Source organism: Ovis aries, chromosome 2, assembly GCF_016772045.2.
Source record: "Ovis aries strain OAR_USU_Benz2616 breed Rambouillet chromosome 2, ARS-UI_Ramb_v3.0, whole genome shotgun sequence".
NCBI lineage: Eukaryota > Metazoa > Chordata > Mammalia > Artiodactyla > Bovidae > Ovis > Ovis aries.
In genome coordinates, this window is record NC_056055.1 from 74,059,758 (window position 1) to 74,073,701 (window position 13,944).

The window sequence follows — 13,944 nt, forward strand, 5'->3', positions numbered from 1 at the left end:
TAAATCCAGCTTTTCCTAAGTTGCCCACATTGTTCCACATGTATCCCTGGACAGAGATAGAAGAGTATCAGGAGATTCTGAATCATCAGACCCCCAAGGAAGATGGAAGGTTAAGCTCTCACCCTGAACGGGTTAAAGCGTCCGCCCACAATGCGGGAGACCTGGGTTCGATCCCTGGGTCAGGAAGATCCCCTAGGGAAGGAAATGGCAACCCACTCCAGTATTCTTGCCTGGAGAATCCCATGGACGGAGGAGCCTGGTGGGCTACAGTCCACGGGGTCGCAAAGAGTCAGACATGACTGAGCGACTTCACGTTCACATTCACTCTTTTGCTACCGTTACTGGGAGGTATCAAGTCCTCACATCACCTGCTCAACTCACCTAGTAGTCAATCGGTCTTCCTCTCTCTCAGCTGTTGCTCAGCCGTGTCTCTTTGCAACCCCATGGATTGCAGCATGCCAGGCTTCCTTGTCCATCACCGACTCCTTGAGCTTGCTCAAACTTATGTCCGTAGAGTCCATGATACCACCCAACCATCTCCTCCTCTGCCATCCCCTTCTCCTCCTGCCTTCAATCTTTCCAAGCAGCAGGGTCTTTTCCAATGAGTCAGTTCTTCGCATCAGGTGGCCAAAGTTTGGAGTTTCAGCTTCAGCATCAGTCCTTTCAATGAATATTTAGGACTGATTTCCTTTAGGACTGACTGGTTTGATCTTCTTGCAGTCCAAAGGACTCTCAAGAGTCTTCTCCAACACCACACTTCAAAAGCATGAATTCTTCAGCATCAGCTTTCTAACTCTCACATCCACACATGACTACTAGAAAAACCATAGCTTTGACCATATGGATCTTTGTCGGCAAAGTAACGTCTCTGCCTTTTAATATGCTGACTAGGTTGGTCGTAGCTTTTCTTCCAAGGAGCAACTGTCTTTTAATTTCATGGCTGCAGTCACCATCTGCAGTGATTTTGGAGCCCAAGAAAATAAAACCTGTCATTGTTTCCCCATCTATTTGCCATGAAGTGATGGGACCAGATGCCATGATCTTAGTTTTTTTGAATGTTGAGTTTTAAGCCAAGTTTTTCATTCTCCTCTTTCACTTTCAAGAGGCTCTTTAGTTCTTCGCTTTCTGCCAAAAGGGTGGTGTTATCTGTGTATCTGAGGTTATTGATATTTCTCCCTGCAATCTTGATTCCAGCTTGTGCTTCATCCAGTCCAGCATTTCACAGTGATGTACTCTGCATGTAAGTTAAATAAGCAGGGTGACAATATACAGCCTTGACGTACTCCTTTCCCAATTTGGAACCAGTCTGTTGTTCCATGTCTAATTCTAACTTGCTTCTTGACCCGCATAGATTTCTCAGGAGGCAGGTAAGGTAGTCTGGTATTCCCCTGGGAATACCTGGTAATTCCAGGTAAGGTAGTCTGGAATTCCCAATTTCCATCTTGAATTCCCCAATTCTCTTTAAGAATTTTCCACAGTTAGTTTTTGATCCACAAAGTCTTTGGCATAGTCAATAAAGCAGAAGTACATGTTTTTCTGGAACTCTTGCTTTTTTGATGATCCAATGATGCTGGCAATTTGATATCTGGTTCCTCTGCCTTTTCTCAAACAGCTTGAACATCTGGAAGTTCATGTTCACATACTATTGGAACGTGGCTTGGAGAATTTTTAGCATTAACTTGCTGGCATGTGAAGATGAGTGCAATTGTGTGGTAGTTTGAACATTCTTTGACATTGCTTTTCTTGGGGATTGGAATGAAAACTGAACTTTTCCTGTCCTGTGGCCACTGCTGGGTTTTCCAAATTTATTAACATTTACTATGTGGCAGGCATTATCTCACCTAAATCTCACAGGAATCATGAATGGTAATTTAATTATCTTCACTCACATTACTTTTGCTTTCAAAGCTTCCTTAGCTTCCTAATTACTTTCAGCATATTTTTCAGCCCTCTTTCACCCAACACGTTAATTTTTAATCCTTCATTAATCCTCTTAACCCGTATTATTCTATTCAAATCCAAAGGTTCTGTTCCATGTTCCTTGCACTTTTCCTTTTTAAAAATTGAAGTACAATTGACATATAACCACATTGTTAACATTCAGTACAGTTATGATTTTTTCTTCTTGTGGTGAGAACTTTTCAGATCTACTCTCTTAGGCACTTTCAAATATACAGTAGTGTTGTTAACTTCCTTGTGATTTTCTGTCTTGAATTCTAAACATACTCTTATCTCAATACAACCACCTTGTGTATAAAACCTCTGGAAGCTCCCTACTAAACTCTTAGCTCTTTATTACTCTGACATTTACTGTTGTTATATTCTTTTCCTTTTTGTAGGACAGGAATGGAAACTTATCTATGTTGTTACTACAGCCTCTTTTCTATTATATGGTTCTCAATAAATGTGTAAATGAGTTTATACAACTCTTCAGATTCGATTTTACATTGAAAATTATGCCTTCAATTTATGTTGATAACTATATATATTAAGAATGATATTAAAAGGACTTCCCTAATGGTCCAGTAGTTAAGACTCCATGTTCCCAATGCAGGGGGCCTGGTTCAATCCCTGGTCAGGGAACGAGATCCTGCATGCTGCCACTAAGAGCCTGCATGCCTCAAAGAAGATTTAACACCGCCCCCGTCAAAACAGTATTATACATAAGAACACATATAGTTTCGGCTCTCTAGCACTTCATATATTATTTTTAACTATAGATTTAATTATAGATTTTCAGAGTCTATCTCCAAGTTAAATTATAAGAACTTGAACCATACCATCCCCTTCAGCTTTCTTGTTAGTAAACAACCAAGCATCAAGCACCATGATATATATAAATGCTTTTTGACAAAATGAGGAAAAATACCTGGGGCAGAAGACAGCCTAATAGCAACAATGAGGCTTCAGGTTCAAGTGATGGCAAAACAACTTCTGGAAAAAAGGTAAGTTGTACATCATTTCTGTATTACAGAACAGTATAATTTTTAATAACTAAACTCCCCATCATATTTTTTAGATCACTTTCAGATCCTGCCACCTTCTCAAGCTTTAAATATTAACTATATCTTAATTCACTCTATGTCAGTGACAAACTAGATCGTAAACATTTTCATTTATCTTAGTGTATGTTATAGCCATCACTGCTTTGATCATAAAACTATTGATGTCAATTATGTATTAAACACACCTATAAAATTAGAGCCCTGGAATGAAAACAGAGATCTAAACAGCCACTTAGTATTTTATATATATACTAAATCACAAAGGAAAATTTTTTGGTAGGAAAAGTCATAAGGAATGAAAGAAAAGAGCTAATACATGAGAAAGAGGAATGTTATTTCTTCATGTTTTAACTTAGCATTTAAAATGATACTGAACACTGACATCCAAATGGCTTAATTCTATACTAAATGTGGAAACATACTCTTTTAGGATCATGAAGTCCTGCAGGTAGCATTGTGGTGATTTTTCTTCCTTTACATGGACACTTTAATGGATGACCTTTAAAGAATACTAAATGATAACACTGAACACAAAGAACTGGGGAATTTGACTTTGTACCCTTTGGCCAAGATTCCAGAAATCCACAACTTACCAAACTGGAGGCAGAGGAAAAAGAATTGGACTTTTTGATTATATAAATCCATTAATTTCACCACATTTTTAGTAAAAATGGGGTATTACTTTTTAAAAAGTAAACTAGACCTTAAATAACATAAGCTAACTAGATTCCTCATTTGTTCAACAAATGCATATTAAATACCTACCGTGTGACAACTGCTGGGGTGACAATGATGAAGACGACTAACAAGGTCTCTCTCTTTTTAAGGAAGACAGGCCTTAAATAATTGCATACAAATAATCTTATTACAGCTTTGAAGGAGTTCCAAATACTTCTCACTCTATAACCTCATTCTGAGTGACTGCAATAACATGATGCTAGCTGGCATAAGGAGATAAATGAGAGCATATATAATGAAACATTAAGTCAAAGAGAACATCTGGGAAGACCGTGAAGTCTTGAACTTTCTAGGAACTAAAAGAAAACTACAGTACAGAAAGCAAGGAGGAGGGTCAATTAAAATGAAGCTGGAGAGTGAAGCAGGCACAGACTGAAGATCCCTAAGTAGGGAGGAGGGACTTTAAGGTTCACCATACCACACAGAGCTCTGATAGTCATATTAAGATTTTGATTTAGGAGTCAGAAAAGTATTAGTGGTTAATAAGTGAGAGCCTTCACTGGGAATAAAGTGAGTCACAAGTAATTTAAGTAGCTTCTGGAAGTGATCTACAGAATTCTTCTCAGACAAAAGATGAACTGTTTTAGATTTAAAAAGTTGAGTAGGTAAATCAATGCAATGTATTCAAGTATCACCCACTTCTCCCTGAAATCCAACCAGTTTCTAAACTGACAAGGAAATGGGGAAGGTGACTAGAGTACAACATAGACATGATTAGCAAAGTTACTGCCTTTAAGTATGAATACAGGCTTTTGAGAGACTTTAACAACTTTCCAGGAATATTCTCACTGCCCTCTTCATTTTGGTAACTAATAAATTTCAATGGAGTTTCAAAAGAAGTCTTCAGGCCTACTCTTCGGTACTATTTTCAACCTTGGACTATCAACTCCAGGTGATGAGGTTTAATAATATCACCACAAATGGAATGTGGACGAGTATACAATCATTATCCCAAATAAGATAATGGATACAAACATTGAGTAAGTATAAAATCTACCTTTTATTTAAGATGAGGCAAATCTGAAATACCATAACGTTAAACCCCAAGAGTAAGCTGACCCATAAACACTGCTTTACCATGAAATTTAAGTAACTGCTCTGTACTGAAAAATATGCAAAAAAGGAGAGAGTATTCATAAATAATTTTAAAAGGTGCTCACATTCATCATTTTAAACTAAATAAAATTAATGCTTTTAAATACCATTTTGGAAAATCACTATGAACCAACCCCTCAATAAATGTACTGGGGGAAATTAGATGAAGGGTACCTGAAACTTCTCATATTATCATTGCAACTTCTTCTGAATCTAAAATTATTTAAAAAGTTGAAAAAACATATTTGGCTTAAGATTACTTACTTTGATCAATGTAGAATTTGGTGATGGGTTAAGAAAAAAAAAGTTAAAACAATGAAACCCAGAGTGAAATTTTAAAGCAGAAGTCATGTAAAGTTATACAAAAAGGATTTAAAGCATTAGGTTCAAATACTGAATATACCATCCACTTGAAGAAGGAAATGGCAACCCACTCAGTGTTTTTGCCTGGAGAATTCCATGGACAGAGGAGCCTGGGGGTCTTAAGTCCATGGGGTCGCAAAGAGTCGGACATGACTGAAGCAACTTAGCACAGCACATACCATCCACTAGCTGAGTGACCTAGGACACACCATTTAAACTTTCAAGATTACTGTGGAAGTCAAATGAGATATGTGGAAACAAAGTTTGTAAATTGTAAAGCCTTGTAAAAATGCTGTTAGTGATTCAAATTTCCTAGCTTAAAATTCCTTTTCGTAAAGATGTATCCTCATTTTATATCACGTTATCTTTCAACAGAACAAGAACGCACTTCAAAAATGGTATTCAAACAAGGAAATACAGCAACTCAGTTTATTACATGCAGATTCTTCTGCATTGATGCTAACAGTTCACTGGTCCAAAATTACTAAAATACTTAAAAAACTATACATTATGTAAACAAAACATAAATAAGACAGCATAGTTCTTTGTACATATAGTTTAGTACAGGTTGTTAAGGATTTAGGGATATGTACAATTTTACACAATGGACTGCATTTTCACAATGCATAAATATATATATATCTATTTTTTTACAGAAACAAAAATATTATTCCACTAAAGACACAGAATATTGTATCAGAGATACACGCTGCAACAGTCCAAATTCAAGAAGAAACATGTCGATGCAAGTGTGCAAAACCCTAGCTTATTCCAAACTAGTCAAACTTGACTGTTCAATGTCATACAGACAGGTAAATCCTGTCTATTTTAAACAAATAACCTTTGAAAACATACTCATACCAATGAGCGAAATGGAACAGATTTTTTCCTCCCCAAGAAAATCAAAGCCTTGTTGCAAGCTAATGAAAAGATACATTAACACACACACAAACTATGTATAGTATGTTTTCAACAGTATAATAAACAGTTAAAATTTTTATGGGAGTCAAAACAATGCCCCATTATTTAAAAACTGGCTCGTTTAGTCTAAATTCAAGATGCAGCTGTGTCAGGCTTCTCTAAGCCAGATGACTGAAAAGCAGGGAAGACAGAGGCAGGATTTCGACTGGCAGATACAATCTGAGAGAGTGATGGAGAGACTGAAGGAACCTTAGATGCTGGAGTATTTATGGTATTCAAAATGGCTCCTTCTGGGCTGACCAATAGTTTTTTGACTGATGTGTCCAAATGAAATACTGAAGTGTTACTTGGCAGTGGAGGATTACTAGAACAAATGGCAGAAACCAAAGATGTCTTAGCCAGAAGAGTTGCTGGAGGAGACTTAATTACTGAAGTCAGTGACACTGTTGGTACAGAAGGTGGAACAGAAACTTTAGCAGTTGGGTTTATGATTTGTGGTGCTGCAGGTACTGTGGATAGAGAACTTGCATTCCCAAGAGAGTTTACAATTTTTGTAGAGCTTTTTAGACAATGTTTTACAGGTTGCCCACTTAAAGAATTATTTGATGCTAGTGTGATCTTCTGGGCCAGGTTATCTACTGGTGTAGGCTGAGTGCCTTGGCCACTATTAAGAACTAAGGGAGGTCCATATTTTGGATTAGTAGATATAAGAAGAACATGGCTGCCAGCTCCAAGACCTTGTGGTGGAACAATAAACCGGGCTCCATTAATCATGATCTGAGTACCAGGTGCCAAAGGTGTACTGGTATTGATGACTATTTTTTGCTGGATGCAAGGTTCACTGAGCTGACTCCCTATTACACTAGTTACATTTGACGGTGCTGTAGCAGTGTGAATGGCAGTGACACCTGGAGTAGGACTGTAACTAGGGGTTGGTTTTAAGAAAGCAGGGGACATTTGCTGGTTTGGGAGAGAAGCAAGATTGGAAATGTTAATTATTTTACCTGGATTTGGTGAAAGGGATGGCAATTCAGTTTGAGGTTTATTTGTGTTTATATTTGTTGGCACTGTAGTTGAAACCCCTGGTGACTGAATCTGGACCGAAGTCCGAGATTGTCTTTTAGAAAGAGATACAGAACGTGTGGCTCCTGGTACTGTTGCTGCTTGTGCAACTGTGTTGATTATTTTAGGGGACACAGTCACAGGTGTAGGCAAGGCAACAGTAACAGGGATTTGCAAAGCTGATGTTAGACATTTCGGAGACACTGTTGGTTGTGTAGTTGAAATCAGAACAGATGATGCAAGATGTCCTGTTTTCACAGTTGATATAGCCACAGTGTTTCCGAGATTTGACGTGCAAAGTCTGTTTGACAAACTAGGCATAATTCTTGAAGAGGTATCATTTCCACTGACTAAAACAGGAGGTCGTGTCCCAACTGAGGCAGAGGTTGAGGTCACTGAAACAGAACCCAAAGATACATTTGCTCCTGTTCCTGAAAACATGTTTACTGTTCTTGAAGCAGAAACCACTGATTCATTAACAGGAGTAATATTTTGACTCATAAAATTTGAGCTTACTGGAATTGAACTGCCACTTGTTGACAATGGTAAAACATAGCCCTTGCTACTTTTTTCTTCTCCTTTTGAGGTTACATTTTGCAGTATGTTAATTGACGGTAGAGCTGGCACACTGCCTGAAGTATTAACAATTGCTTGGCCTATGTTTAGCCCAATTTTCACATCTTTTATCTGAGACACAGTTGGCGATGAATTTATTTTTATTGGTGTTCCCACTGTAGATGGAATTAGTACTATCTGGGGCTGTTCTGGAGACTTAACATATGTTTTACTCAATGGAGAAGGAAGAGCTTGTTTTAATGGTTCTGCTACAATAGCTGGGGTTGAAGTGCCACTGGGAATTGCAGCATTTATAAAAACTAATTTCTGGGCAGAAACACCTGGAGATGTTGGTGCTGGTGCCACATTAATCGAAGTTCCACTGCCAGAAGAAAGAACAGATGGAGCTGACACCAGCATAAGTTTCTGCACTGGAGTCCCACTGATAGTATCTCCATTTGCTGCTGCTGTTGCTTCTGATCTTGTAACAGGGTAACTTTTTGTGACATAATCTACTTGTTGATGTTTAGCTGGTGTACGAACAACATTTGAATTGGTTTGTCCAAAATTTCCTGTTGATACATTAATTACACTTACTGAACTATTTGCTGTTGATGATAATAGAGGGCTAGAAGAAACAGAGGACTTTAAGGGAGAGGAGGGCATGGGTGAAGTTTTATCTAACATATGGCCCAAATTACCACTGCAGGAAGGTTGGCTTAATGTAAATTTAAGATTTTTCCCTGTGGATGGATTAAAGCCAGCTGGAATGGAAACAGAAGTAGGTGCTTGGCCAAAAGATGGGAGACTAGATGTAGCAGTTGTTCCAGCTACTGACGAAAAAGCAGATGATGATGAAGCTGTTGATTTTGGTACCAGAAATGCCTGAAGCTGAGGAGCAATAGTAAAAACTGAACTTGAAGATAAACTGTTGGGTGAATTCTGATCTGGATTGGTCTGTACTTTTACAACTCCAGTGTTTCCGCCTCGTGTCCTAACAAGAATTGACTGTGAATCTCTTATACACACAGTTTTCAGTTCTTGCTTTGCTTCAGAAGAATCAGCAGTTTGTTGTGCAAAACAGTTGAGGGAACTACCGGAATTTGTAGATCCATTTAGTGTTGTTGCTGATAACTGAGGCTGAACTGTTGAGGAAATGGTGGGTGAAGCAATGGGCTGCGGGAATGCGGCAGCTGAAACTGTGTTCTTGACTTTTCCTGCCTCACTCTGGCTAGTCTTAACTGGTGGTGCTAACAAATTACTTATGGAGGTTACAGGTGTCAAAGACTGTGGTCTAGCACTACTCACATTTGACGAAGGGGTAACTGTCTTGTTGAAAGTTGTATTAGGTAGTTGTGTAGAAACAGTTCCTGTTGGGTTGACAAGAACTGATGGTAAAGAAGAGTTTACATTTGCTGTCTGTGGGAAAGGTGAACCATGTTGTTCTGTACCTTTTTGTTGAAGTGGTGGTATTTCTTTTGCAACTGCTTTCCCTTCCTTGTGCTGAATCACAAAATTCTTAGGCAGAATGAGAACCTGTTGCATAATTTTTTCTCCTGATTTAGGATCTAGCATAGGTTGCATCTGAATCTTTACAGAGCTGTTATGAAGATCTATGGGCAACCACTGACCACAGGGCATTTTGTATACCATCTGTAAAGGACCTTTTGTACTGGTGTGGCAGGTCAATGCTGGCTTTATGGGGCTTGCTTCTGGAGGAGATATCACTGGCTTTTCCACAGCAGGGGCACTTCTACCTGTGGAAGGGGGCAGTTGATTTGTTAAGGTCACTTTGTTCCCAATATTCTTTGCAAGCAAGGCCTGAATAGGTTTGGTCCCTTTCTGGAGAGTAGACACTGGTGTTGAATCCAATGAGGCAAACGACTCTGGACACAGTGGCTCTGTATGCTTTGATTCATTCAAACAGTCCATCTGCACATCACCTTCTGCATTCTCAACCACTGTCTCATTTGTGCTTAACTTTGCTTTCTTCCTTGGGGAAAGCTCTTTTGTGCTATCATCCAGGTAACTAATTTGCTTGGACTGTCGTTTAAGTGTTTTAGGCAGTGTCTTCAGTACATCTTTAGAAGGCAAATCCTTTTTCAACAACTTACTTCTGGCCATAGGAAAATCTATTTCTGACAATTTCATATCATCTGAAAATGATAAAAAACAAGCATTTTGTTTATATAAAACAACAACTGAATAGCAATGATAAGATCAGTTATAAAAACAGAAAGTCAATCTTTGATCCAGCAATTTATTAGAAAAACTGTAGTATGATTCAAAAGTCTCAGTACCACTGATGGAAATTAAGGTAAGGAGACCATTGACATGGTTATCCTGATATTGTAACCATTCCCAAGAACAACATATTATTAGTGAGAAAATTATTTTTGGTCAGATTCTGCTGCCAATACAAGTGTAAAAGGAAACTTTACAACTTGAGATACTCAAGCCAGCAATTAGGGCTCAGAATTTAGAGTAGACTAGTACTCTACTAGACTACTTTTCTTCTTTTAGACAGAGAAATCTTCATATCAAAGAGAGATGTTTCTCCCTACCTTTTTTTCTTTTTAGAGAGAGACTGTAAAGAATAAAAAACATTCAGTTTTTTTCTGCTGTTCAATTATTCCTACAGTAAAAAATTTATGTTCATATCTGGTTAAACTGGGCTGATGAGAAGTTACACCTTTTCAATTCACCAAAGACATGAAATGTAATAGGTTAATACATTTCTAAGCACAAATTTTCATACCTATCAGATAACTAAGGAAAGTTATTTAACTGGATTTATAGAATAATATAATCTGACAAACTGAAAGGAAGATAATCTTATCCAGCATCCTTATAAGAATGAGGTGTCCATTCTAGTCACATTAGGTCATCAACATAAAAAACAAAAACAAAAAACTCTTCACAGTTATTAGGGACTTGCCAAGTTCCATTTAAGCAAACATCAGATATATTGTTTCAAAAATAATAACAGTAAAAGGAAGAGGATACACCTATTTCAAAGGGATTGTATATTAACGATGTGTGGTCTGTACTGAGCAATAACATGCCTAGTTTGGAGTCAGGTACTGGTTCCAGAAACTCCCAGAACAGTAATAATGACTCCAAAGAACCTTTAATAAGACATTCACACACCTTCAAACATAACAGATTTCCCCAATCAATAAACCTCATTAATCAGACTATCTTCTATCTCCACAAAAGATACTAAAATTTCTCTTTGTGCTTGTAGTGTTGATTTAAAGAAAGTTTGAATGCCCACCTGAATCAAAATGATCCTTCTCCAGGATATCCAGAGGTTCTGTGGTGTCTACAGACTTGCTACTGATTTCTACTTTAGAGGTTTCTCTTCCAGGATCTCCTTCACCTTCTTCACTAGTCCACAGTTCTCTAGCAAATTTATCATGATCAGGCTGTCTTCTAAAATCATCATAGTCTTTCTTTAGGCGACTCCTGAAATAAAATATTCAGCATAAAAATACATATGTGTTAATCTCTTGGAAGCCAAAGTAACTCAACATTTCAAACTATTTATTTCAGTATTTTCAATTAAGTCACTAAACCTATATTTTAATCAAGTGTGTGTAAGATGTCAATGATGATTGTTCAAGAAGACACAACACAGGGTGTAGGCATAGGAAGCTTAAAGATTGTATCTGTAAAGTATTTGCACATACCACCCACTATCATTTTAAAGGCTACTGGGAGACCTATTAAGTGTGAAAATGTGAAAAAGATTAACTTTTTTTTTCTAGCTGCACTGACAGAAATAGACTTGAGATAGTCTTAAAATTGATTATAATACTATTTAAAAGGTCACTTAAAAGCGTTAATCAAAAAATTCTAAGAAACAAAATTTATTATTTTTGACTTCTACAAAGAGTAATAAACAAAAATAATCCTTCATTTAATACTGAAAGCAATCCTATCTAAACCTTGGGTCTCACTAGAATTTTTTTTTTAAGTATAGGGAAACAAAGCTGGAAAGTGATTTTTCACAAAGCTGGAAAGTGATCCTTTTCACATAAAAACATAGTACTTATGTTTCTATGAGACTGCAAGAGATAGAAACATTTCCAAGTGATTGCATGGTATTTTAGAAATCCTTTATTATTCATTTGCTTTCAATTGAGTTTTTCTGTTCTACTTTAATCTTTATTTTGTTTGTTTAAAAAAATCTGAACATACATTCTCTAATTTACTTTTGCTACAAATCCCTATCTGTGCATACCGGAGTTTAAATCTCACCTCTGTCACTTAACAGTTGTAAGACTTCAGACAAGTTCCTTAAACTTTCTAAGCATCAGTTTACTTATGTGTACAAAGATACTTAACTCATAGTATCTTTGAGTTTGCTCAAATTCATGTCCATGAGTTGGTGATGCTATTTAACCATCTCATCCTCTGAGGCCCTGCTTCTGCTGAAAAGACATTATTTTCTGTTTTTTTTGTGTTTTTTTTTTTTGTTTTTTTTTATAGCCATCCTAATGAGTATAATGTGGTATATCACTATAGTTTGGATTTCCACTTCCCTAATAATGAATGAAATTGAGTACATTTTTTAAGTGCTTATTGGCAATTTATGTATCTTTGGAGAAACGTCTAGAGATTTTGTTGTTGTCGTTGATTGAATCTCCTTACTAGTTACGTCTATTCAGAAACAGACATGATCTGGCTACCTTTCTCTGTATTTCTCTGGAAAAGACATGATCTGGCTACCTTTCTCTGTATTTCTCTGACTCTCGACTCTAACCACTTTCCTCTTCATTCACTCAGCTCTCCTTATTCTCACCCCTTTGCATTTCCTATAAATGTCAAACATGCTTTCAACCTTAGAGCTTCTGCATCTTAGATATCCACATGGTTCTCTTCCCTATTTCCTTCAGGTCTCTTTTCAAACACCAACTCATCAAGGAAACTTTATCCAACATCCTGTAAAAAAGCAATCATTATCCCATCTAAGCCAAGCATTTCTTTCTTTTTTAAAAAGTATTTATTTATTTTTGGCTGTGTTGGGACTTTGTTGGCATGCTTGGGCTTTCTCTAGTTGTGAGTGGGGGCTTCTCATTGCAGTGGCTTCTCTTGTTGAGAAGCATGGGCTCTAGGGTGTGCAGGCTTCAGTACTCGCAACACATGGGGCCTAGAGCATGGTGGCTTCAATAGTTGTGGCCCACGGGCTTCACTGTTCCAAAGCAAGTGAAATCTTCCTGGACCAGGGGTCAAACCTGTGTCCCCCGCAGTGGCAGATGGATTTTTGACCACTGGACCACCAGGGAAGTCCAAAACAAGTATTTCCTTTTTGTTTTTCTGTAAAGCACAGTGAACTATATTCAATATCCTGTGATAAACCATTATGAAAAAGATGAAAAAGAATACAGTATATAGATGAGTCACTTTGCTGTATAGCAGAAATCAACACAACACTGTAAATCAACTATACTTGAATAAAATACATGTAAAATATTTTAAGTATAGGATAATTGCTTTACAATATTGTGTTGGCTTCTGCCTTACATTAACATGAATCAGCCATAGGTATATGTAAGTTCCTTCCCTCGTGAACCTCCCTCCCACCTCATCCCACCCCTCTAGTTGTCACAGAGCACCTGACTTGAGTCCCCACATCATGCAGCAACTTTCCACTGCCTATCTATTTTACATATTGTAATTTATCTGCAAAATAAATATATCTTATTCCCTTTAACCAGCTTCATTTTTCTTCACAGCACTTATCATATCTGACATTTGAGTTTGTCTGAATAGACGTAACTAGTAAGGAGATTCAATCAACAACAACAACAAAATCTCTAGACGTTTCTCCAAAGATACATAAATTGCCAATAAGCACTTAAAAAAATGTACTCAATTTCATTCATTATTAGGAAAGTGGAAATCCAAACTACAGTGATATATATTATACTCATTAGGATGCCTATTAAAAAAACAAAATAACACATGCTGGTGAGGATGTGGAGAAACTGAAGCTCTTGTACACTTATGATGGGAATGTAGACTTGTACAGACACTATAGAAAACAATATGATAGTTCCTTAAAAAATCAGGTTTATGATGTCTACCTTCTTTGTGAAATGTACCTTCTATCATTAAAAACATTCATCTTTGTTTCATTTAGAAAAAAATCAGAAGTAGAATTACCATAGTCCACTTCTAGGTATACATCCCCAACATT

General features: G+C 37.2%; 1 protein-coding gene across 3 annotated transcripts in view; it reads right to left on the minus strand.

Annotated features, from left to right (window-relative positions):
- Window positions 1-5,616: 5,616 nt before the first annotated feature.
- Window positions 5,617-13,944, minus strand: part of BRD10 (bromodomain containing 10) — a 105,800-nt gene continuing 97,472 nt past the window's right edge. For all 3 annotated transcript variants that reach the window (XM_042243431.2, XM_042243430.2, XM_027964543.3), the window contains 2 exons: window positions 11,017-11,207; window positions 5,617-9,895 (listed from right to left, as the gene is read on the minus strand). In XM_042243431.2, coding sequence (XP_042099365.1) covers window positions 6,255-9,895; window positions 11,017-11,207 — 3,832 coding nt within the window. In that variant the 3' untranslated portion in view covers window positions 5,617-6,254. The remainder of the gene's footprint in view (window positions 9,896-11,016; window positions 11,208-13,944) is intronic.